Source organism: Acinonyx jubatus, chromosome D4, assembly GCF_027475565.1.
Source record: "Acinonyx jubatus isolate Ajub_Pintada_27869175 chromosome D4, VMU_Ajub_asm_v1.0, whole genome shotgun sequence".
Lineage (NCBI taxonomy): Eukaryota > Metazoa > Chordata > Mammalia > Carnivora > Felidae > Acinonyx > Acinonyx jubatus.
The window spans coordinates 18,202,536-18,228,999 of record NC_069391.1 but is presented as its reverse complement, the minus strand read 5'-3'; the positions used below and the strand labels follow the sequence as shown (position 1 = coordinate 18,228,999).

Here is a 26,464-nt window from a genome sequence, read left to right as displayed (position 1 = left end):
CAAGCTAAAGAAAAGGATCTCCTCCATAAACAGAGGGATCTGTCAAAGCATTATATGTGAAGCATGGTATGGGCAGATATGTATTTGGGGTAGACTAATTATAGCCCAAATCTGCTAAATTATCCCACTCTCCTGAAGAATACACATTATCTCTGGTCTTGTTTGAAGAACACAGTGGCTTACGTTCATTTTTTTCAGTGGCCAATAGCTTGTGACTGTCTGGTCTTCAAGATTCTTGATGTGAGGTCTAGTGGAAATCATCCTAAGATCTTGTACTCAGCTGACATGAGCAATTTAAGTCCATTCTCCCTTGTCCAGTAATGGACTCTCTAGCTATTTATTTTATTCATTCACCCCAAGAATTCTAGTGGTGTTGCTAATTCACAATGCGTCTAATCAAGCTAAGTTAATTAGTGTCCCCCAGTTGGGTTGAAGTAGTTCCACTGTAAGTAAATATATTCAAGATTACCTGGTAATCATGGACAGATTTAGAGGCTTCAATCCAGGGTTTCTGGCTTTAAGGACAAGAACACTTGACAATAGCCTAAAACCCAGCCTTTGCTTACATGCCAAGGTAAACTCATCTCATTTTCCTAAGACTTGGCTTCCACACTTTTAACCAGGGGCGGTAATCTCTATCTCAAATAGTGTCCTTCAGACAAGCCTCAGGAATGCAGAAGCATGGCATTTCATCCTGATGCTCCAGACAGATGGGAATTGAAAATTAAGCCAATGAGAAGTGGCATCCTCTGTGTCTGTCCACTTACAGAGAGTCCATCTGCCTTGGGCTCCTGGGGCTGACCGCATTTCTTCCAAAAGGAAAAAAAAAGTATCTATCAAAGAAAAGCTCAACTGGGGATGACAGACTTGGCAATGCCTGCCCCCCCCCCCCCCACATAAAGTCCACTAGCTGGATAGAGCAGGTTTCTAAATGTGCCACTGCATGAAAAGGGGTGGGTCTGAGACAAGGAGGTCTCTTATGTCAGGGGAACGTGGGGTGATGTAGAGAAATCAGACTGTCCAGTGCAATCCTACTGTAAGCCAGTCACAGCTGCCATCTAATCTCTTTCTCGCTACCCTCAGACCCTGCCCAAAGAAGCTTCTCAAAGGGTAAAGAGTCTAAACTATGCTGGACCAGGAGTATGTGCATTGGAAGTGCTGAATTTCATTCATTCATTTGTTCATTCATTCATTCAATTATTTGAGAGTCTAGTCGGCTTTCACATTACTCCATCCAGGGGATGCATTATTATCAATGACACCTATCTACTACATGGAAGGCAGGTGGCAGGGTGGTCATTTGACCTTGGTATTGACTACAACCTGCTCAGCTACCAGCATAAAGTCTTCAAAAAGTACCAAGTAAATTTGTGTAATGAAAACAGGAAGGCCAGTTTTGTTTTATTGTGTTGTTGTTGCTGTCTTTGTTTTTCCTGGCCACACATTTTTATTCCATTCCTCGCTCTGTTCTCCACGGTGCTTGGGGCATGGGAGTAGAGCGGGAGAGAAAATTCCCCAGATGTAGACTGGCAGATGTAGCTGAAGGGCCCCCGGGACTCTAGTGGCAAGAGAAAATGAATAGCAGAGTCCAAGGATGTTATTTCAAAAAGTGGCTCATAGTAGCTATGTCAGCAGAACCTTGGGGGAGAAACCAGGCATATTTATTCTCTCTCTTTCTTTGACTCACTCACTCACTTTTTCTCACTCCTCCCACTACCGCCTTCTCTCTTTTAACTGTCCCTGTCTGCCTGCTTGGCTGTCTATCTATCTATCATCTATCACATACCTAACTACCTTGCGACTTATTTACCTTCTGTGCCTACCCTCACCTCTCCACCATTCCCTGGTTCTTCTGAGTCCAAGCAGACAGAAATATTGAGGTCTTAAACATAATCAGGAAGAAGTTAGCCTTCATGAGAACTCAGCTGTAGCCCCCATTGCTGCCACTCTAAGGTCTTTTTGCTGAGGAAGTGAATGAAGTCATGTTAGAGAATAGATCTTATATGATATTATAATCTTACCCTACCTGTCTTCAGTCAAGCAACCCCACAATCTTCTCCTCAGAAGGAGGTGCTTTCATTATTCTGTGGAGACAGCATGGGGTGTGGGGCACATTTCTCTGCTGGGTATAAAAGGGCTAGGCTCTTACTTCTAACTCTTCGACCATGCCCCTCTGTGATCTGGAAGCAGACTCCTTACCACCTATGGCTCTCAGTTTCCCATTAGCAAAATGAGTGAAGATGCTGACGTTGTACCCGTCATCTCATGAGGCCAGTGCAACAACACTGGGTAAACATCATTGTCCCCGTTATTTTTTGGATGAGAAAATGAAGTTCAGAGAGGCTAGGTTACTTTATTTAAGTCCTATTTGTCTGATGCCAAATCCTGTGCTTTTTATAATTCCCTTTATTGAGTTTTGAAAGAGTAAAGTCTGGATTAATGTCTGGTCACTCTCAGATTGGGTCTAAGTTTTGCTATATGTAAGTTGGCCACGTTCACCAAGAGGTTGGAGCTCCTGAGAAATGCTGAGTCTGTATTCTCTCCATGCTTGCCTGCCAGGCATGCTACTGGTCACTGGAGTCCTCCGCTGGCTCAGGCTCATCCTTAAATAATTGAATTATAATGAATTGATTTATTCTGGCTCTTTTGATAGTATTTCGCTATGTAAACTGTTTGCTGAAATAAACAAGGGATTTTGGAGCTTGGAAGGGGCTCAACATTCTGCTGCCCCTGAATTCACGGACTCCTTTTGCTGATAGCATCCTAGAAATCCAAGTTTTAATTCTACTTGACCCTAGCTTTTCCTATTTGGGGGGAATGCTGGACGAAGTGTTTTAAGTGAGTACTAGGTTATTCCATTCAGCCAGCTATAAATAAACTGACCCACCCCTTAAAAGAACATTTTTTCTCTTGACTGTTATTTTACAATGTACAAAGCATGTTTACGTCCACTTCCTATGAGAGTTCTGTGGCTATCCTGAGAGTTGTCTTGGCTGGGACGATCATTTCTATCTTTTTGTTTTAATTGAAGTATAATTAACATACAATGTTATTTTAGTTTCATTGGCACAACATATCAATTCAACAATTGTGTACATTGCTCGATGCTAACCATGATAAATGTAGTGGCCATCTGTCACCATACAACATTATTACAGTATTTAGGACAATTGTTTCTATATTACAGATAGGAAGCCAGAGGCTGAAGATTGAAGCTAATTGTACAAAGTTCTCCAGCTGATATGAGGGGTAAAATTCAATCCCTGATTGGAAATGGGGCTCCAGTCCATTATTTTGGAGTAAATAGGGGAAGGATGTCCTAGATCAAGCAGTATCCTTAGGGTGACCATATGCTCCGATTTGGCCAGGACAATATTCAGATTTTCCTAGGAAATGTGCCTATTGCCTGGACATCCCTGTCAGTCTCAAAGTATACTTGTTGGGATGATAATTATAAGTTCACCCGGAGACATGACATAGGGATTGGATTTCAAGAAGCTCAGTCTTTCAAAGGAGCTGCAGCATGTACATATAATGACACAGATAAGTGTTAAGGTAGGGATCTTTATAAAATAGGGACCTACACAGAAAAGGGTATTTAGTTTTGCCTAGAGGTATTGGGAAAATAGCACAGACTACCTGACATTTGAGTTATTAAAGGATGGGCAGGGGGGTCTCCTTCAGATGGCTGCATTCTGATTTCTCCTTGTATTGTTCCTGTGCTGAAATACCAAGCAACGCGTATAGGTCCTGCCTACTCAGAAAGCACCTGCCAGCTCTGTACGCTTCCATGATCTTTGTCCTTGTGGCAGAGAGTCACTGTAGCCAGCTGCAGCTTTAAGTTGTCCCAAGCAGAAATCTTTGCTGTGATTTGAATTACATGGGAGCTTGAGAACTCACTTGGCCTTGAACTTGAACTCCTACAGTATCCAACAAGCCCTCAGGAGCCTAGAGCAGTAGACAGCAAGGGTTCCTGGGGTCCCAGCACTCTAACCCCCTTATCTGATTGGGCCCAGAGGGGAAAAGGGCTTTGTCTTAAGTAACAGAAAAGTTTATTTACAGAGCTGGGACTGAAGCCAGTCCCTCTAGTGTATCACTTCACTCCTTATATGAAACCTAAATTCTCTTTGGAGTTCAGTAAAACCTCAGTTTGCCACTGTGAAGTTCTGTGGTGTCAGATAACGTACCCAGAACCTGGAAAGTGAAAGCTGGAATTTGACACCAGGATCTGGCATTAATACACCGTGTGACTTTGGGCAGTTTTTAAAGACACATGGATCTCAGTGTCCAGTTAACCTGGAAGACTAAAGTAATTAAAATAATAGTGCCTTTCTCACAAGGTTGCTGTGGGGCTCACTTGGGGTAATGAAGGTCGAAGTGTTTGTGAATGTGTGTGTGTGTGTGTGTGTGTGTGTGTGTGTTAAAATGTATATAATACAAGATCTACCCTCTAAATTTGTAAGCATACCTACACTTAATATAACCATAGGCACAATGTTAGCTGTAAGTGCAAAGTTATACATCGTCTCGTATAACTGCAACTTTATACTCATCGGACAGTAACTCTCAACCCTCAACCATTTCTCTCTCCCCCCAGCCCCTGGCAACCACCATTTTATTCTGTCCTTCTATAAGTTTCACTACTTTATATCCTCATTTAAGTGGAATCATACAGTATTTGTCCTTCTGCGACTGGTTTATTTCACTTAGTATAACGTCCTTCAGGTTCATCCATGTTGTCACAAATGGCAGAACCTCCTTCATTTTTAAGGGTAAATAATATTCCCTCATGACTACTGATGATGGGCTTTACAGTGCTGAAGATTCTGCTGATCTGACCCCACAGCTGCAGATGACAGCTGAGACCAGAGAACGAATATCCATTTGTTCTCTCCCTTCTCTGTCCATCTCCTACAGATGAACCCAGTCGGTGCTATTTCCATGATGGTGATGGAGTATGTGAGGAGTTTGAACAGAAAACTAGCATCAAGGACTGTGGTGTCTACACACCACAGGGATTCCTCGATCAGTGGGCGTCCAATGCTTCAGTATCACATCAGGACCAGCAGTGCCCAGGCTGGGTCATCATCGGCCAGCCAGCAGCCTCCCAGGTAAGGTCCTAGCCGCGTGTGCTATTTCTTGCAGACATTCCGCATCTCTGCTCTGCCCCTCCGGGCTACCTTTCTCAAACGTTGTGTCACTGGAGGTGACCACCTGACCATCTTGCTAACCAAATGTAATCCCAAGACCTCACGAGTGCAATTTGTCAGGGATGAGACATGGGATGGTTAAGTGCAGGGAACATCACAGTAGGGTAAAGCCTGTCGTCCTATTTCCCTACATTTTATAATTCATATTTGGTTAAAGAATTCCATTTTAGATATGTCAGTGGAATTCAATTGAGCAAGACCAAATTTGGGGAGGAGTCCTACTTTTTTGGGGGCGGTCCCAAGTTGTGCTCTCCTTGAGGACTCACCTGTGAATTAACTCTATCACAATTTGCTGTGTGGCCTTAGACCAGTCTCCCGCTTCTCTGGGCCCCATTCCCCCCCTTTATTTGTTTGTTTGTTTGTTTGTTTTTTAAATGTTTATTTTTTGAGAGAGAGACAGCATGAGCAGGGGAGGGGTGGGGGAGAGGGACCACAATCCAAAGCGGGCTCTGTGCTGACAACAGCAAGCCCAATGCGGGGCTCAAACTCATGAAGTGTGAGACCATGACCTGAACTGAAGGCAGACACCAACTGAGCCACCCAGGCACCCCTCCCGCCATCTTTAAATTAGAGGATAGTTGAGCTTGATGATCTCCAAGGACTTCCCCGTTCTAAAAAGCTGTGACTCAGTCCTTAGTCCCCTAATGCACTATTTATGTTCCAGGGTTCTTTCTCCAGGGGACTGCCAGTTTAGTTGAGGGAGCAAGAGGTTGGGGCCACCAGTGCTTGTGTGATTCTAGGGATGGCTGTGCTGTCCCCAGAGCCCCCTTTCCAATTATCCTGCTGAGCAAGCACCTGCCTTCTTCCGAGACTCCCATTTCCCCGAGACACGACTCAGTGCTTCCAACTGCCAGGCCGGGTGACCATCTCAGAGGCCAGCCTGCCTCCTGGCCTTGCAGATGAGCTATTACTCCTACCATTCTTCTTTTATATGGCTTCCTTGACTCGGGCGTGTGGGTAGTAGGCCTGATTTCTAGATGAACCAGACATTTGACCTTCTGGGACCCAGTGAAAATCACTGGATGAGGTACAGGATAAGTACACTTCATTTACAAGTTGCAGTGTTTATTTGGCCATCTTTTCATTCATCTGTTTGCTTGTGTTTCTGTGCATTAGATTATTTATTCATCTGCATTTGTTTCTGACTGCCCTGAGGAGAGTCGAAAGAAATCCTGCATGGTGCCAGCCTGGTGAATGAATGACTCAAAGAATGAATGAATGACTGAATGAATGGATGGATGGATGGATGTCTAGGGTTTATCTAGTGCCACCTCTGTACTTGCTGAATTCCTCTTTCGTTGCACCTGTCACCTTGAACCAGAATTACCTGTGTGCATGTCTGGCTCCCCCTAGGCTGTTCGTTCTTTGAGAACAGCTTTGAGTTATATTCATTTTCATCCTCTCATCTTTGAGCACAGGATGTGTTTAATTGGCTATAGTTACATGCACACATGTGTGAGCATGGATGTGCACGTGGGCGCGCGCGTGCGCGCGCGCGCACACACACACACACACACACACACACACACACACACACACACACCTTGCTGCATGCAAATGAGTACCACAAAGAGAAAATGCCCAAGAATCCCCTCTCTGGGACATGGAAGGTCCTGCTTGGGGACAACAGGGCTGGCCAGCAATAGAGCCAGGAATTCCCAATTCAACACTAGCATCCAGTTCTAGAAATGTTTAAAAAACATCATTCAAACAAGGGAATTGACGCATTTGGAATCGCACATGAGCAAGAGCGGAGGTAGCAGCTGTGCTTCAGAACCAACCGAACGTTCTTGCTGTGAAAGTGAGAAAAAGGAGAGAAAGAATTGTCCAACCCCAGCATTTGAAAGGAGACTTCGATGGGCAATTATTTCAGCCTTGTAAGGAGGGGCTGTCAGGAATTATGGTTGATTATCTCTTCCTAAACAAAAATCCAATTTTGAAAAATCATTATAAATACTAGCTCTTCGATCTACAAAGAGGAGATGAGGAAACAAAATCATCCTATTGAATTATTCATTGTAACCAATTTTATTTTAATGAAATCGACTAGGTTCCATTACTCTGGGCTTGGACATAATCTTTGTTACAAGGAGACTTCAGCTGTAACTAAATTTGCCATAATGAGATCAGCTCACTGGAGAATAGAGGGTCAGGGGAGGGGATGTGTCGCACAGGCTGGGTGCAGGGCCAGGCAGGCAGCCTGGAGGGCGTCAGAACAAAAGTCTTCTGAATTTCCCAACTAGAAGCAAATGCCTAGAAGTCGCTCGTACCCGGCCCCTGTCCTGCACACACATGCACATGCACACACACACCTATGCAGAGCCTTGGTGATTCTGCGTAAGGCTCTCCCTGGGGTATAAAGTAGCTCCCTCTGACAACAGAAAAGAGGGGAAGTATAACCATGGCCTTCATTACCCTGTGCAGTGATTAGAGGAGGCTGGTAGTTAATTTTCACCCTGTCAGGGCTTCCAGTGAAGAGGTTGATGGCTTGAGAGAAGGAGAGAAGGCAGTTCCAGAGAGATTCTTAAGGTCCACCAGGTGCCCCTCACCTCCCCCCAGTACGCTTATACTTTCTCCTCTTTCTTCTTCCTCTTTCCTCTTTCTTTTTCTGTTTCTCTACACACACACACACACACACACATACACATGCACGCACGCATCCATGACATTCCCCTGTAGGAGCTGGGTCTAGAGAGTGACTACTGGAACAGATAAAGGGGAGGGGGGGGAGGGGGCAGGTGCCGTCGAGGTCCACCAGCCACTGCATTGGACCCTCCACAGCCAGTCCCCTATCTTGGAGGCACTGAGAAGTGGAGTGGCTTCCCAAGAGCCACACAGCCTAGACGTAGAGAACCTAAGGTTAGGATCTCGTTGAAGCCAGCAGTGAGATTGGGAATATGCAGTCACATCCCAAAGTTGGAGGTCAGTGGATACCTGGAAAATCCCCCTGAGGAAACAAGCAGAAAGAAAGCCAGGCAGATCCCATTGTTGGCATCACAGTGCAAACACCATGAAGTTCTTGGATTCTCCCCTAACAGACTCCTGAGCACTGTCCTTACTTTCAGTTTTGTAAAAGCCCTTTGCTTCTAATAATTTCCAGTCTCTCATGTCCATTCTCCTCCAGCAAGATCCCCCAATTTCGTTAGGGTTAAGCTACTCCAGCCCGAACCTTGAGTCTCATAGCCAGACATGATCAGAGGCATCAGAACTTCCAGATGTGCAGATTAGGCTGAATACCCTGTAATAAGAGACATTCTTTAGATATTTTGGTCATGCACCTTCCTGGCCCCATTGGAATTCAAGAAGTCCCTGAGACAGAACAAAAGTGGAAATGGACTGAAAGAATCAAGTTCTCTCTCTTCGGGGAACCTCAGAAATGGTTTGGGTTAAGTGCTTGCAGAAATTTCGTCTTGTCCTAATTTTGTCTCCGTGTTTTGCATTGCTCTGGTGCTTTTACACCATAGGCTGCCAAGATGAGGTGTAGATACCCCTTCATCCTGCTCCCCCCGCCCCATCCCCAGCACTTCTTACCACAGTCCATTTCCTCCTATCTAGACAGGCACACCTCCCTCCTTCTGCAAGGGCCTAAGGAGGAAATGGAAATAGTATCTGGACTGTTCAGTGCTCCCCAGGGATTATAGACCTTGAGTCAACCAACCAATTTATTTGGTTAATCCTTTGAGGGTAAAACTTAGACTAAGCATTTCCAGGGCAGTAGTTTTAGGGCCAAAATAAAGAAAACCTTTCTAAGAATGAGAATTATCCACAGGGGGATGGAGTGCCTTGTGATATAGTAGGCTCGCCATCGTAAGGCATTCAGACTGAGCTGGTGATTGAATGGGACATCCCTGCCTTGTAAGGCAGGTGAGACCCTAGACATCCCTCCTTCCTTTGTAATCCGTTCTCTGTCCACCCGATCAACCCATTATTGGGTATGTCAGTCCTTTGCCACTCTACCTTAGGTTGTTATCACCAGCCTCTGGGCATGTCCATAACACTTTGGGCCTTCCATTAAAATATAAATCATAATTTTTCATGTGGTACAATAATTTGTGTATTCATTTATTCATAGGCTCATGCAGAAGCACGTTTGAATCATACACTGAGAAACATGAGTAGGTAAAGAGCATAGGGGTTAATGGGGTGAAGTGGAAATCATGTGGCTGTGGCTTTGCCCTCTTTGCCCATCTTCTGACTTTTGGGAACCTTGAGCAGATGACTCCTCTGGGAGCTTCAGTTTCCTCTTCTGGAAAGAGGGAATGACAGCATCTACCTGGCAGATGTTAAGAGAGCAAATGCGGAGAAAACACCTAGCGGTGGATTTTTGTGTGTTTGTTTGTGTTTTTACACTCATTGGGTAGTGCAAATGTTAATGGTCTTGTACATATTAGGCTTCTCCTCTACACCCTCACTTAGAGACCACGTTGGCCCCCACAGTACAGAAGCTCGGTCAACATTTAGTTGAGTTAGAATAGTTGTGTTGGTGAATGTTTCCTGTGTCCTCAGGACCACACCAGGCATTTTAAGAGAAATCCCAAAGAAGTGCTACCCTCAAAGAGCTCACAGTTTCATCAGTGGGGTATGTCCTACTAGAAACAGCAGCCAGAGACCCAAGAGTGGGATTCAGAGGGAGTTTCTCTGAGGAAGAAACCACAGTGCTATCAGCTTTCTCAGCCAGCCGAGAGACAGCCAGCATGTAGGGATGGGAGAAGTCCTTTGCCCACTTTCCGAAGGTCTTGGACAAATTATAAAAACAATACTTATCAAATTGATCCAGCTTCTGCATCAAACTCCTTGAATCCTACTGAAACTGAAAAATAGGAATCACTGTTTTCACTTTATAGATTCAGACAGTAAGGCTCAGAAGGTTGAGTGAGCAGCTTTGGGGCTCTCTCTTGTAAGGGGCAGAACCAGGGGGCTGGCCACTGTGTTCAAAATAGGAGCTCAGGTCCAGGACGAGGCAGCTCCCACCTGCTTTTGTTAGTGACACCGGAGAAGAAGCTAGGAGAAACTGTGTCTTTTGCATCTTTTCATAGGTGGTAAGCATCCAAGGAACACCAAGAAAGTGGGAACTGCTACACCAGTACCCCAAATATCACCCCGCTGTTTCCGCCATGCTGTGTAGATCTCCACCCGTAGGCACTCGTTCTTTTAGGTTCAGCATTGCCCTCTCCAGAAAGTCATTTAAATTATGTATGTGGAAATATGGGAGAACTATAGGGCATGTTTTAAGTTGGCAACCCCAAAGTGTGAAAAAACCATTTTTTAGATCAGTGCCTAATTATTTCTGGGTTATAGGAGAAAAAAAGCACAAAGGAGAAAATTGTGGATGGAAGAGGTACCTTGGCTCAATTTACAGGTTTGTCACAAGCCATGTGCTGTACACAGAAAGCCCTGAGATGTCAGTAAGAGAATCACAAAATGTGTGCATTCCGCCAGGTCTGAGCCAGCAAGTAGAGGCCATTTCTCTGTGTCTTCCTCCTCCTTGCATCCAGAGGAAGAAATCAGATGCCCAGCTGGTTCTCTGGACACAAGGGAGAGAAATCTCCACAAGCACTTACGACACAGTGTAGGAAGTGCAGAGGGTCAGGGGAGGGAGGAGGCAGACATCCAAAAAAAAAAAAAAAAGTAAATAAGAAATAAAGGGGAAGTTGAGAGATGAGCTTATGGGGTGTGTAGGGGCATCCTTCAGATGCTTGAAATTTAGACTTTCTCCTAAGTGCAGAGGGGAGCTCTTTAGAGATTAAAAGCAGGGGGCTAACGGAATCGGATGTCCATTTGAGGAAGAGGAGAGGTGTCTATTGAACACCTCCTGTAATGCAGAGCCTGCCCTGGGGGTTTAAAGCACGTTATAAAACTGAGGGGTTTCACTTCTCTCTAAATGAAGAGACTGAGTCTCAGGGAGATGAACCACCTCACTGATGGCACTCTTCTTTCTGCCTTTTCTTACGCCACACTGCTGGTATGTCACTGAAACAGCCTCCCTGGGAAATTTTGCATGGGCAAGGAATTCTCCAGTGCTTTTCAGACGATATGATTTACAAAGGACAGAGAGAAGTCTTGGACTCAACGCTCAGTGTTGAGGTCACTTCTAACAGCTTTCCTTTTCTTGCACATACTTCACCAAAGTGTGCATCTCTTCTCACTGGTGAGAACATCTGCCCATGGTGGAAGAAGGAAGACAGGCAGAAGGAACACACTGAAATGTCCGAGAAGATTCCAAGCAATTCTCCCAAATACCCACGGGATGTGCTCTCTCCTGGTGGTTTATGAATAATTTTTCAAGAGCACATGTGTGAGTCATCTAAGGAGACAGAACACAAAGTCCCATGGCCTGTTATAGCCTGTCTCGTGGATGTAGGGCACCAAAATCCCTTCAGGGGAATAAGAAACAGCGCCTGCCTCAGAAAGGAGTGCCTGAGCTGGTTGCTCTGACTGCCTGGGATTTATCATGGAAGCCTCAGCTTGGGAGGGACTTTAAATCTGCAGAATTATTCAGGGTCCCAACAAAGGAGTCCACCACCAGACCCTCCTCCCAGCCCTCCCTTCTCTCCTCCTTCCTTCACCCATTCACTCTGTCGGTCTTTATTCAAACTTATGAAATACCAGCTGTCCTGTTGACCCTGCAAAACTTGGAATGATAAGCTTTTTGAAGAAAAAAGATGAAAATCAGAATCAGGTCCACCTGGTTTCCAGCTCTGGGGCCACCACTTACCAACCCTGTCACTTTGGGCAAACCATTTCTTTCTGCTCCTACCCAGCTTCCTATCCATAAAATAGCAGCAGTAATCCCTACGTGGCACGTGTTTGTCAAGGATGAAACACTTGATTCAGAAATGTGGTTTTTCCTTCTAATAGCAACTGAAAGATTTTCTAATGAAATGCTTCTTTCTGCCTATGAAGGTTTAGCAATTGAGGGATCCAGTTAGAAACAACTGAGTTTTATCATTGTTATTTACTTACTTACTTACTTACTTACTTACTTACTTATTTATTTATTTATTTATTTATTTATTTATTTATTTATTTATTTTAAGGGCATACTCTTTCGGGCACAAACAGAGACCTTGAGAGTCTACTGGCCCTCATTTAATGAAGTTTTGACTTTGCTTAAACAGCTTCCCTAAACCTCTCCGTCTCCTGTGTGCTAGGAAATGATTCTGTTCTTTGGATTGGATATCGCTATAATCTTACTGTGCACCTACTGTGTCCAAAGGATCATTTTCAGCCGTGGGTTGAAGGTTGAGACAAATCACTGAACCCCTAGCCTTTAAGTAGCATGCAGTGTCCAGTAAGGACGGGACAAGGATGCCGAAATTGGGAAGGGCAGAAGTTGGCAGAGTGCTGTGATACATAGACGATTGGAGTTGGCGTTGGCCTTAGAGGCCTTGGCAGGCACCAGACACGTTCTGACTGACCAGGAAGGTGCCACGTGGACCGGGGTCGGGGAGGTGCCTGGTTTCAGGAGTGAGTCTTCATTTCTTGCTTGCCTCCTGACTTGAAGCCCAGGAACAAGAACGGCTTTGTGGTTTGGGGCTGCCTCCACTGGTTCTCCACGGAGAGCAGCCTCAGGCCTGCCAACCCACCCCACAGCCCCTCTAGGAAGATTCCTTTGTCTTCGGTCCAAGCCTGACCCACTCAGATCTCGTGGTCAGTCTTCACGTCCTCTTTCCCTGCTCTCAGACTCAGGACCAGACTCCTTCCTTCCAGCCCTGTTACCCATTCAGGTTCCCTTAAGACCCCTCTCCATTCTCGTTTTTCCTTTTCTTTCTTTCTTCTTTTCCGTTTCTTTCTCTCTCTCTCTATTTTTTAATTGTTTCTGTTTTAAGTGGGGGCACTGGTGTTTAGCCAGCACGGCCTTTGCTGTGTAATTTAGTTTCATGTTCTGTACCCGAGAAACATGTAAAAAATGTAAACAGCGTTCTCTCTCCGGGGCTGCAGTGCACTTAGGAAGCAATAGCCAGTCAAGCTTGCTGAGCCCGCTGCTCCGGCGGTATTGAATTCTGTCCCCAAAACCACATGTGCTCATTTCTCTATGTCTGAAAGTAAACTTTCTCAAGCCAGGCCCAAAGGATGGGGTTCCAAGGGGAGTTGAGGTTTGGCCATGCACGGGCTTTTGTTTTTGTTTGTGTGTGTGTGTGTGTGTGTGTGTGTGTGTGTGTGTGTTTGTGTTTGTTTTTCAAGCCCCCTATTCCCACCCCCTCCCACCAAGTAGCCTGGATGTGTTAGCTACAGACCCAGACCAAAAAGGGCTTTCTGCTCTCTCTTCCACCCCAGCCATGGGTTTCTTAAAACTCCCCTCATTTTTCAGCCAGATCCAAGTCCCAGGAGGTCCTGGATACATTTGTGCATGTTCAGTTTTCCAGGGAGGGATGGGCTCCATCAGGCATATGAGAGGTGCCCCTGCTGAGCAGTAAGCTTCCATGCCAGGGCAGTCCCACAGAGACTTCCTGGGCTTCTGCCCACCGTGGACCCATATGTGCAGCTGGTGGAGGGGCATGCTTGGCTGGTGTCTGCATTTCTCTCCATACTGGGATGTAGCACAGTTTGGGGAGAGATCTGGTCTGCTGGCACAATGCTGCTTTCAGGAATGTGGACGCTGCCTGAGATGCCCAGCCCAGGTCTGCAGTGCTGTGTGGGAACAAGGTTCTCTCCGTGGAGAACCAGGGAAAGGGTATCAATTCAGTGCAGTGCGAGGAAGCAGAGAGACTGGGATGCATTGGAGGAACTATGGGCATGAGCCTTATGTCAGAGAAGGCAGAGCTATTAGGAGCCCAGTTTCCAGAGCAACTTTCCAATAGACCTTCCAGTGTTCTATGTCTGCACTGCTCGCGAAACCAAGGAACCGTTCATTTTAATTAATTTCAATTTAAATAGCCACATGGAGATAGTGGGCTTCTGATTGGACAGAGCTGATCTGGAGCATATTACATCCCGGAGCTGCCACTTACAGTCAGGTCTCAGACGAGTTACTTGGCCTTGTCATCTGTAAAATGGAGAAGGCCAGTGGTAATGATGAGGATTCCACAAAAGAGCACACATGGAGCCCTTGGGGCAGTGCTTGACGTATGGTAACTGCTACCTAAATTCATTCAGCTCAGTCATCACATTTAAATCCTCATAACCAAGCTGTATAGTAGGAACTGTGTTTCCATTTCATAGATGCAGAAGCAGAGGTTAACAGAGGGATCTCTGCTCCATGTGGTGGAAAAAGGAGTCAATCCAATTCTTTGAGGGTCTGTACCAACTGTCCCAATAAATTTTTTTTTATTTCGTTTGAGAGATAGAGAGCAAGTGGGGGAGGGGCAGAGAATGAGGGAGAGAGAGAATCCCAAGCAGGCTCCACACTGCCAGCACGGAGCCTGATGCGGGGCTTAAACTCATGAACCATGAGATCACAACCTGAGCCGAAATCAGCAGTTGGATGCTTAACTGACTGAGCCACCCAGGCGCCCCATTTCCCAATAAATTAAACACACACACACACACACACACACACACACACACACACACACACACAGTATTTCTCTCTATTCCAGAGTGAGATATGACATGTTAATCTTTTTGTGAAACAATGTCTTAAATCTTTTAAGTGTGCATATATCCTCACTGGAGGAGTTTTGCCCTTGGGGTACAATTTCCAGAATTCACAATAAATATTGGTCTCCGTGATCTCTCACCTGCCAAGCTTTCTGTATTGTTCCCTGTGGTCTCTAAAATCCAAAGGCCAGACCAGGCAGGGTCTAGCATGACTTTTGCCAGCCCTTCCACACAGCTCCCTGGCTGACAGGTGCACTCCCGGCAGAATGGGCGACCTGCAATCCCCAGACGGGTCTCGGGGTTTCCATTTCTCCTGTCTGCAAGATCCATCATGCACCTGTCCACCTCTTGGAGGCTTAGCTATCTATCCTTCAAGGTCTAGCTGAAATGGCACCTCTTCCATATGGTCACCCACCCAGGTGCAGCCTTCATTCTTCTGGAACCATCTGACGACCCGGAGCACAAGCTGCCTTGTAGTTTGCATTTCCTGTGTCCACAGCTTTTCATAGCAAATGCCCTGTGAGTGGCTAAGGGTTTGGGCTCTGTCATATAATGTGTAGGTATTTCCGGTGCCTACCACAGGGTTTGCTGCCCGGAGAGTACTCCGAGGGTGTTGATGGGTTCACTACTGAACAGTGCTGTTGGAAAGAGTGTCTGCTGAGTGATGTCTCCTTTAGATTGGCTTAAATGTACAAAGCAACATATGTAAGTGATTCCCTTGTGTGGCCAGGATACAGTCCCCTGATAAATGCAATAGGGACCAGAGTAAGCAGGGCTTTCTTAAGTCTCCTGCTTTGTCTCCTCCTCTGCAGATGGGGCACATGCTACCATGTGAGTAGGGGGAAGGGGCTTTGAAAGCCCACCCTGGACCCCACCTGAACTTCTCTCTGCTGCTCTGGGCCTCCCACGACCCCCCTCAGTGCCCCCATTCCTCCAGAATGTTAGCCACAGAAGCACAGGGGTTTACGTTGTTGTTTCCAAGATGAAAAAGAAGGCCTGGCACATAGTAGGCATGTGGTAAATATTAATGACTAAACCTATGCTTTGTTTTGTTGACAGCTTTGTGCAGAAAGTAGAAAACAGCTTCTGGAAGCTGGGCCATGGTAAAGGCCCTTTTGCCCCTTACTATTCTGGGAGAGATTAGGGTCTCAGTGAGGTCCCTGTGACTAGATTCCTACAGTGGTTGATGGAGACATAAGGCGCTGTCTTCTATCTTCTAGAGGTCTCCCAGTGAGAGGCCCAGCCAAGGAGAGTATGAAAGAGGAAGAGCTAGAAGGGTGGGAGGAAGGACAGTTGGAGAGAGTCAGGAGAGGGAGAGAGGAGGTGGGGAAGATTAAGGGAGGGAGGAAAAGCAGTGCTTAAACAATAATAAATGACAGTAAAGGGGTAACATGATGACAATGACAGTAGTTGACCACAGTGACAGGAACCGTATGGATAGCAGGCTAGCAGGGTGTTTTCTCCAGGGGCTCTACCCAGAGTCCCTCGCTGTTCTAGCACATTTACACCTGCCCCACCCTGCCCCTGTGAGGCGGCCCCTAACTCACTGGTTTACAGGGGAGTAAATTGAGACTCCCAGAGTAACTTATCCGAGGTTCTGCAGCTGGCCAAGGGATGGGGCAGGGAAAACTAGAATTGGAACCCAAGCCTGTCTTCCTCTACAGCCAAGAAGAAAGAGGTAGGTGGGGATGAGGTAGAGAAATGTTAATTCTGTTCCTAGCATGTAGGGCAGTGTCTGACCACTTGCATGTGTAAGAGAATTTCTCAGCCTGGTCACAGCCCTCCTGAGTAGGAAGCAGCATCTCATTTTGCAGCAGAGAAGTTTAGCCCTCCCCAAAGGGTTCAAGCTCATGCTGTCAGGAAATGGCATGAAGCTGAGATTCCAGCCCACATTCTCTTGACATTAAGATGTGTGTGACTTCCGCCACTCAGTGGAAGGTGCAGGGAAGTGGCAGGTGTGGGCATGGTCAGAGAGTTCACACTGTGGGTTCCAGATCCTGCTGCTGTTGTTGGCCAGGGAGCACATCTCAGAACAGCTGCTTCAACACCCTGCTTCTGTGCAGATGTGTGCTGCCTTGGCCAAGGGCGCCACTGGGGGAAAGCATCACTCTGGACAGTCTCCGTCCCTCAGAGGAATGTGCTCATGGGGTGGTGAACACGTAAGTCAGCAGTGTCCATTGGGCATTTGGCGGGCCAAGTCCCCAGTTTGTATGTCACAATCACTAGCGCTACCTCTGATATCTGGAGAGGTGGGATCAGAGAGCAATGTCGCCTTTGTCCTTAAGAATGAGAGCCCATGTGTTTGCTCGAAGGTCAGCAGGACACTGCTAAAAGCATGACAATTCCTGGCCTCTTGTTCCTAGCATAAGTCAGTACCCTGCATCCTTCGGGGCCCCTTTCTAGGAGAAATCAAGCTCAAGGCAGCCCGGGCAAGCACACTGCCTACTCTTCAAAAGCAAAGAGAAGGGAGCCAATCATTCTGTGGTTTCTGGCTCCTGCTCACCAAGGTTTCAGGAAGGGATCGGGGAACCCTGAGGGCTACAGTGAGTACCCATGGATGGTGCACTCTGTGGGGCCATCTTGGCATCAAGTGGGGTTCTCTGCAGGTCATGTGACTCAGGCTTCATCATGGACATAACTTGGAACATACAGATCTTAATTAGGAAAGCTGGAGAAGAGGAGGAATGGACGGGGAGTGCAGAGGAAAAACAGAAAAGAACCTGGAAACTCCTACTTTTATGAACTTGAGAAAGGCTTGTTCTTTCAGTACACAGATGTTTTTAAGTGAAAAATCACTCCTCTGACCTTTCTTGAATAGGCCAGTGTGGTCAAGACTGCCATTAACCACTGTTCAACTATTCCTAACCAAGGGTTTCGGTGACCAGGCACTGAGCTTGGATGTGGTCAGCGCTTTCCTGGTTAACCCATGAACATCTCAGGGCTCCCAGGGAAGGGCTAAGAAAAGGTCTATGAGATGCCTGTGACACACTGCTTTGGTTTGAGTGGCTCTGAGCTGAATGGTGGAGACTTCCGTGTTTTAGGACTCTGCTCGAGAGTTGGCTGTGTTTTCTAATTCCACTCTAGACCCAGTAGAGAGGGCATTTTAAGGTGGAAGCTAACCAGATTTGTGTTCTCCATCTTTGGTGTGTGATTCTCCACAGGTGGTTTTGGGATGCTGGATTTAGAGCAGACGGCATTCGCTGGCCCTGTTCTAGAGGCCCCTTATCTCAGTATTCTGGGCTAGAACTGGGAGTGTTTCAGTGCTCAGTGGAATTCTCTAGAATGGGCAGTACCTCTGGACTCTGAAATAAAGATGGGGATGCTTCAGGATTCATATCTGGAGTTAGCAGTGCCTCGGGATTTTCACCTTATGCCGGCAGTATCTCTGCGTTCCGATCTAGCACTTGGGTTGAAGCTAACGGTTCCCTCTTGATCTGATCCACAGTCTACGCCGCTTTTATGTATCCTTATCTAGAATTCATGACGTTGTATGAATTCCTTTAGGTACAAATGCTTTTAAAAAAGAGAGATTTGAAAACGCCAAAGGATAGCAATGTGTTTGTTTGTTTGTTTTTAAAGCGGTATGCTCAGAACTGTGCTTGCAGCAGGATCCATATCTCTAACTTTGTCCTTCATGCTTCTGCTGTGTCATCATCTGGGAAACTGGGTTTGTCATGGCTTAGCCATGGCCCCATTTTTCCCCTTCCGTCGCCTCTACTTCTCCAGCCTCTGCTCTCCAGAGCCCACATGACGTTAAAATTTTGCCTTTCAGACCTGGTGCTCAGGCACAGATTGCCAAGGCAACTTTTTCTTCCATGCCTCTCCCTCAACCTGTGCATACCTCGAACACAGAACCAACCACGCTGTTCTCTGAGTATTTTCCTGTAGAATCGTTTACCTTGACCCTCCTGCATGGGTCTGGGAGCTGTTTGCAAGAAGGATCTTACCTTTATTGCTTTTTCCTCTGGGATCCATTTTCACCAAGTAGACCATGGGGAATAAGGAAGCTGCACATATATAAGCGCTATGTAAATGAATGAATGAATGAATGAGAGACAACAAAAAAAATTGTACATTTGGCTGGAAAAAAATCTTGAATCTACCCAAAGAAAACTGAGATCTCTGGGAGCCCCCAAACTCCTACCTCTCACCCCTGAAGAATCTCAAGAAGGTCCCACAACCCACTCTCCCAACCCTGTCAGCATCTTACTGTTGGAGGAGGCCCATGTGCCATGAAGTCACCCACGGACCATCTGGCTGGGGATCCCGTGTTCCTCCTCTGCGACGGGAGATTACGTAAGCTGGACAGCAGCCTCCAGATGTTAGCAGTTTCTGCTCATTTTTTTCCCTCCCTTCTCGACAACAATAATAATAATTAAAACAAACATAGGCCTCATCCCCTACCCACACCCCTGAAATTACAAACAGGTGGGCCCAGATGCCCTTCCCCTCCAAAGGCCTCTTGGTCCTTAAGCCCAGCCACTGACCCTCAGAAAGGCCTGCCCTGCACTGAGCCGGACAGCCAGGCCAGCTGCCCTGGGGCTTGGGCCACAGGCCTCAGAAAGGGGACGTGGCCATGTCATGAGAAGTCCCTGTGCTGGGCTTTCTCTCTCCCTGGCTCCCACCCCCAAAGCCTTGGCCTCCAAGTTAAATGGATGTATTTTGGAAGACTAGGTGGCTTAAGAGATTAGTAATGAGATCCCAAGTCTTTCACTGCTGGGTCAGGAGTTCAGAGGCGGGCCCGGGTGACTGGTGAATGGCATAATTACGGAGCCGGGAGCAGGCCTATGGAGGGCCCCGTGTGAAATGAGCCCAGCCAGGGCTTTAAAGGGAGGTGCTGTCAGCAGCACAAAAGCCGACCGCCACATCCGACACTAATCACTCTCCCTTGTTAGAGGATTTACTAGCTGGAGAAGCCCGAGCCCCTGCCCGGTGCCTCCTCAAAACGGGCGTCTGGGTTGGGCACAGCCCCACGCCTGGCCCTCCTGTATGTCAGGTGGGGAGATGCCGTTGACCTCTTGGGGTTGCACTATGAGAAGTCACTCTTCATACTATAGGAACTAGTGACCAGTGCCGTTTTTTTTCAGAGCCGCCACTGCTGTGCTGGTATTTTCTCCCTCACCCTTGGCCTTAGTTAACCCATCTGAAAATGGGTACGTGTGAATCTCCCTTCCACTGTGACACAGACTGGAGCTAACGGAGGTGGAAGCAGCTGGGGCATCGTCATCACTGCCTCGGGATCACCGTTCACACACTGTGGCCCTCAGTGTCCTCACTTATATCATAGGACAGAGACTTGGAGTAACATGGGCAGGCAGGCGCCAGACCCAGAGCTCACCAGCCACGACAGGTGTGGCTTCGGCAGGCTCTGTATCTGTGGAGTAAGTGGGGGTGGTGACACCGGCCTCCCAAGAATGTGAGGAGATGCCCTCGAAGCACAGGTGCTGGTTTAAACTTGGCCTTGCCACCTCTTCTGGATGCTCTTTCTCAGGTCTCTTGAGTAAACTTTTCCCTTAGAAGAAGGTTGGGACATCCAATTTCTGTCCCCAAGAGCCATAGAATTGACCGTGAACCATTTCTACTGTAACAAAGGTAAGTTTCCCCACCTATAAAAGTGTTCAGATGCTCCAGAACAGGGATGCCTTCCATGAGTTTCTTTGCTCTGTTCCCCTCGTAAGCCTGGCTTCTTCTCCATGGTCATTTTGACCAGGCCCAGAATTAGTACCCTAAACCCCAGGATTCTAGATGCTTGGGGGAGGTGCAGGCCAGAGGATATTAGATCCCTGAGGAGGGTGAAATACCTAATGTGTTAGGAATAGACCTCTGGGGCACTGAGGTGCTAATCACCCCAGAGCTGAGCCCCAAGGCTGGAGGGCATCAAACACCAAATTATCTTATCTGGAAGTGTCTCCTGGGTGGAGGCCCCGAGGTCTGCTGCTATTTCCAGAGCTCTGGGTGGGAGGAAGGAGGCATCTCTCCACTCTGCACACCCGCCTTGTACGCAGGAAATGCTTCTTTGCTTGATTATCTGTCCATGCCAAATAATAAATCTCGAAATTGAAAGGAAGGCAGTTCACTCCCTCCCTCCCCTCTATCTCTTTAAGGCAGGCATCAAAGAGGGAAGCTGCTCTGGGGCCTGGGGAAAGTGATAATTGTTTCTAATGGTTGGTAAAGGAAAGCCTGGCTTTCTTCCTTTCTCTCTTTCTCTCTCTCTGCCTGTCTGTCTGTCTGTCTCTGTTTCTGTCTCTTTTTTTTTCAGTGTATTAAATGTATAAAAAGGAGGTCCAGAGGAGGGGATTGAAGGTGTGTGTGTGTGTGTGTGTGTGTGTGTATGCATGCGTGTGCGTGTTTGTGTGTGCTAACCCTTAGTTGCCCATAAAGTTCTCTGTTCAGGACAGTGGGGGGAGTCAGTTTGGAATAAGGGGCATAGGGAGGAGGTCAGGATGGATGTAGAAGTGAGAAGAATCCAGGGGGGATGTGGGTGGAGAACTACAGTGCTGTGCATCCAGTGGAAGTGGCCCTGAACCTCCAATCTGGACGTTTGGCTTTCCAGTGTCCATATATGCATTAATTCTGATAAGGCACATGAAACACCTGTTAGAATGCCTGATACAGGTTTTCTCCACTCCCCGAAAGCAGGGTGCTCGCGTGATGCCTTCCGTAAGCCAAAATGGCATAAGGCAGAGAAGTAATTGCCATTCATTTATATGAAAAAAAAAAAAAACATTTGAGTGTTCCCAGACCCCCAAAATAATCTCTCTTAGGCTTTCCTGATACCTTAGGACACATCTTGCTAATGGATGCACAAAATACATGGAGATAAAGTGCAGATGCTCAGTGGTACAGGTCAGAGCTCTGGTGGCTGAGGCTGAGATGCCCAGTGTAATGGGTGGGGTGGCTCTCGCTGCTTGGGGTCTGCACTGCCTCTGTAAGACTCACTGCAAAACCAACACGGATGCTGTTTTTGCTTTCCACCTTTTTTTTTGTACAAACAAAAATCCTCTTTGGATTTCTTTTAGGTGGCAAAAACAGGTACTAATTCAGGACTTTCGTGAAAGCAAAGTGGTGCAGTGGACTTTTGGAAAAGCAGGGGATATACTTGTATGTAGTGAAGGATCAATAACATCGTTACGGTTGGCAGTTGATTTTTTGAGGCAACTAGTCTTTGCTTAGTGCTTAGTTTAGGCCTTTCACCGCTCTTCATGCTGAAGATGTAGTAAGCAAGTGCCCATTCTTGCCCTCAGTGAGCTAACAACCAAGTTCAAAGATTGCAAACAGGTTCGCCTCCCGGGCCAATCCCAACCAGTTGTGAGCGGCTTGCCATAGTGTTTTTTGTGAAGGTGCATTCTGAGGTCTACACTCGGGGGAAGAGCAGGCACCACTCAATTAATGGTGTCTGTCCGGAGCAAGGGGTTGGGGAGCAGCAGCAGTGATGCCACACGTTTGCCTCAACTGGTCTAGCAGTGTCAAGGGCCATCGCACTCCTTGTTAGCCGTCAGCATGTTTCTCATCTGGGAAGTAGAGGTAATACTCATTCCTTTCTCATAGTGTGGTTTTAAGGATTAAATAAAACCACAGAATCAAACAGGCTCTGCTGTACATGAGAGAACATGCCTCCAATACCATTTATTATTGTTATCAGCATATTTGTTACACATCGACTGCCTGTGAGCCTGGGTGGTGGGCAGGTCTGAACTTTGGTGCCCACAAATGAATCTTAGGCCTCCTAGGACCTTCCCTGCACCACATGGTTATTACCATCTCCACACATGGGGCTTCTGGATCAAATACGTCACCCCTGAACCACGTGTATAACCTTGGAAAAGCCAAGAACTGAGATTCAGTATAGGAGGTATTCACTGAACTGTGCTCAGTTCTGTGCATTAGACACCAGTGGAGAGGAGAGCTAAATCAGGCGTGAACGCTGTCCTCCGGACTCAAGAATGGAGATAGGTCTCCAGACAAGAAACCATGAAAGGTATGACCAGAAGCTATTGGAGAAGTCTCCACCCGTGGGGTAAGAAGGATATGAACCTTGAGTAAGACCATTTGGCTTTGACTCCTAAGCTGTGGGGAAGTGCCCAATGCCTTCCAAACCTTGGAGTCCTTATCTCTAAAATGGGGAGAAAAATGCTTATTCCTCACAGTTATGATGCAGGCCAGGCGAGATGATGCCTAGGCAGCTCCCGTACTGTAGACTGTAAGAGTCGGTGCCCTGTCCCTCCTCAACGGGGACCCTGAGGAGGGAGCAGCATGGGCTGTAAGGGAGAGCTATGCCAGCTTTACAGAGATGGCTTTATTGCACCTGGCCCACTTGGTGTCATGGTCCCATGGCCCGACTTGTGGCCTCCCCACCGGCTTGCTCTCCTACAATTTTCATATCAAGGAACCCAGCCCCTCTTACAGCCTTGCAGTTCTTGGGGAAATAACTTGGCATTGGATCTGCAAGCCTGAGGTTAAAATGTGGCCTAAGTAGAAATATTTGGAAACAGTGCCTGGTGTGTGTGTGTGTGTGTGTGTGTGTGTGTGTGTGCATGCGCGTGCATGCATGCACTTGTGCTTTATGTGTATTGTTAGTGTCAGCATGCACCCCATGCTCCCCCTCCCTATTTCTTTTCCTCTCTTTTTCTATGAGACCCATTCCCAGGTCCCTTTGGGTTGAAAGAGGAAATTGGAGAGGACGGGCCAGAGATTTGAAGAGCACTTCCTCCCTCCTGTGATTGACAAAAGGGCATGTAAATCTGTAAAAGCGAAATTCAATAGAAACCTCATGGCATCTCCCCTGTGTGGGAAAATACCAGAACTCCTGCTCCCCCTGTTCTCCCTCTGTCTCCCTGCCTTTGTGTACGACGTGTGTGGGTGGAAGATAAACTGGATTTAAAAAACCCTTTGAAAGCAAGACATCGTTAACTCCTCTAATTGAAAGCAGTCTTTGGCAAAGGAGGGGCTTGGAGGCGGGTGCTGGATGGACTGGCTGGTAGTGCATGGAGTGGACAAGAGCCGCCAAGTCCCGGGGCCACAGAGGCTCTGTGTCTGTCAGGCCAGGCAACCCCAGTCACCACCAGACATGCTGGCCCATCCCAGAGGAGCTTACAGCCAGTGTCTCGCCTCTCCACTGGGCTCTGTTCCCCATCCCTCTGTCAGATGTGACGGCTGGACTCAGATCTCTGAGGACACCCCCAGTACAAACATCCAATGATCTCAAAGCTTGGTGGGGGGCGGGGGGGAATAACCAGCTCTTTTGTAGCATGCATGAAAAGAAAAGAAAAAGAAAACAGAAAACACATTGCTGGAATGGCTGCAATAAATGTTTATGTTACCCCTCTGGTCGTCCTAGAAATGTGGCTGTGAAATTAGCCTTCTACCTCAGAGTACCAGAGACACGGGGTCTAGGAGTTGGCTCAGGGGCCGACAGAACAAGCCCACTTCATTACAGAGTCAACACTCATTCCAGCAACATTCACTGGGAAGAGGCTGGGAGTGAAAAGCTGGCAGAATGTCAGAACTGAAAAGCCTTTTCGGGATTCATCTTACCCTGTCCTTCTGCACGTGGGAAGGATGGGTATCAGAGGAAGTAAGGAACTAGGTCACCTCTAGTAGGCAAGACTCTGGCCTGGCAACCCAGGGCTCTTGTGACCCTCATCACCTGCCTCAGGGCAGCTTTGGGCTGCTGAAGCAACTTCTATTCAAGAGAAATCCCAAGTCCATCCTCCACGACAGCCCTGAGAGATGGGCAGTTGTGCCCTTTACAACTTAGCATCTCCCATGAAGAGTGTGGGCCAAGTTTGTGCCTTAGAATTGAATCCTGGTTCCATTCACAAGGTGTATGACCTCAGGCAAAGTACAGAGCCTCGATTCCTCATTTATAAAATGGGTATAATCATAGAACCTACCTCTCAGAGTTGTCATGAGGCCTGCACACTTTAGTACACACAGAATCCTTAACAAAACACCCAGCCTAGGACAGGCACTCAGTAGCTGTTCCCGCTGCTGCTGCTGCTGTTCCTGAGGCATTACTGTGCCCTGGTGCTGGGTGATCTGCTAAGATTTCTGTGAGCATGAATAAAGCATGGTTCTCACCTTGGAAGTCTTCCGAGTTTAAAAGGAGAAGACTGGGCTCCAAACAACTATAATCCAACCTGACAAGCTCTGTAACCGAGGTATATATAAAGAACTATATGGACACAAGAGAGAGCAATTAATTCTGCCTGGGGGGTGAGCAAAGGCTTTCAGAGGAGGGGTGACATTTGAGACTGGCTTTGAAGTGTGTGTAGTATTTCACAAAATGGGCAGCTAGTGCCGTGGAGGGGGGTGGGGGTGCAGGGAGAAGTCTGGGCACAAGCATCATGGTGGCAGAGTCCAGGGCATGGGAGAGAAAGAGTCACTCGGGGAGAAGGGAGCACCACTGAGCATGTGGGTGGTGGCCCACCTGCTGTGTGGGGAGGGGAGAAAGAGAGCAGCTGGCAGTGAAGGCGGTGACATGGCTGAAACCTGCTCCCCATGGCCTTTGCCAGCTGTGTCGAGGGAGCTCCGCATCCTGTGGTCCACGGGCAGCCATGGGGGTGATGATCAGCAGGGCAAGAGGATTAGTTCTTCCCTTCGGCAAGTTAACTATGGGGACCGTGGATAAGGGAGAGCATGTGGAGCAGCTGGAGGCAAAGAGAGTGGTAACTGGTGCCTTCTCCATCAGAGGAAGGGGAGGTTTTGACCAAGACAAGCACCAGGTGTGGTGCTTTGTGATTGAGGACACAGGACACAGAATCTGAGGGATGAGAGTCTGACTTCTGGCGGTCTTACACAACTAGATATGATCTTGAAGGACTTATATACAGCTTCTGTGCCTCATTTCCTCATCAGAGAAATGGGACAATGATTCCAACCTCACAGAGGATAACTGGTATTGCGGATTAAATGATATTCGGGCCATGAGACCCTTGGTGGATGTTATTACTGTGGGTGTCCTTAAGCTCCTCGGGTACCTAGGGGTCATTCAGTACAACAACCACATTTCACAGATGGGGAAACTGAGGGTGGGAGAGATGTCCAGCTAGTAAGTGACACAGCCAGAGCGGACCCAGGTCTTCCATTTCCCATGGGTGCTGTTTGATGTAAGTGCAGACAACTATGAAGGTGATGTGGAGTCTAAGTCATCATGTTCAAGATGAGAGGTCTCACTTAAGGCCAAGGGGGAAGGGGGTCTCATGCCCCTCAGTTCCTTCAGGTGTTAAGATGAGATTGGGGGACAGTGGCTGCTCAGCTTCCATCAAAGACCTAAGGCTGGCCTTTTCCTGGAGAAAAGAGTGGTGTGGGCTCCAGCATTCATGCCTGCTCTTTCTGCCATGAATTCTTGGGGCAGAGGGAGACATCTCACTAGAGATGGTTCTACGCAAAAGACTTGGGCTTGCGAGTCTGAGCCCCATGTTGGGGTGGACAGATTACTAAAATAAATAAACTTAAAATAAATGTAGGATTGAGAGGGTACCAAATGTAGGTGAGGAAAAACCATCAGTCCTGGAAGCCAGAAAACTTTGCATTTTCATAATAATTCTGCCACTTGCTTACTATGTTATATTGTGCAAGACAACCTACTCCTTCCTTGACCACTGTGGGAGGAATAGTCTCAGTAGATAATTCTCCAATTCCTTCAAACTCTAGAAATCTGAATAAGACAGCTTATAGACGTTGCTCATTAGAGGAAGAAGGAGGGGGAAGTG

At 47.3% G+C, this 26,464-nt stretch overlaps 1 protein-coding gene across 1 annotated transcript in view; it reads left to right on the top strand.

The window, feature by feature from the left end:
* Nucleotides 1-26,464, top strand: part of PAPPA (pappalysin 1) — a 243,408-nt gene that overhangs the window by 138,348 nt on the left and 78,596 nt on the right. Inside the window, exon 10 of the mRNA XM_053204718.1 lies at nucleotides 4,918-5,111. Within this exon, the coding sequence (XP_053060693.1) occupies nucleotides 4,918-5,111 (194 nt within the window). The remainder of the gene's footprint in view (nucleotides 1-4,917; nucleotides 5,112-26,464) is intronic.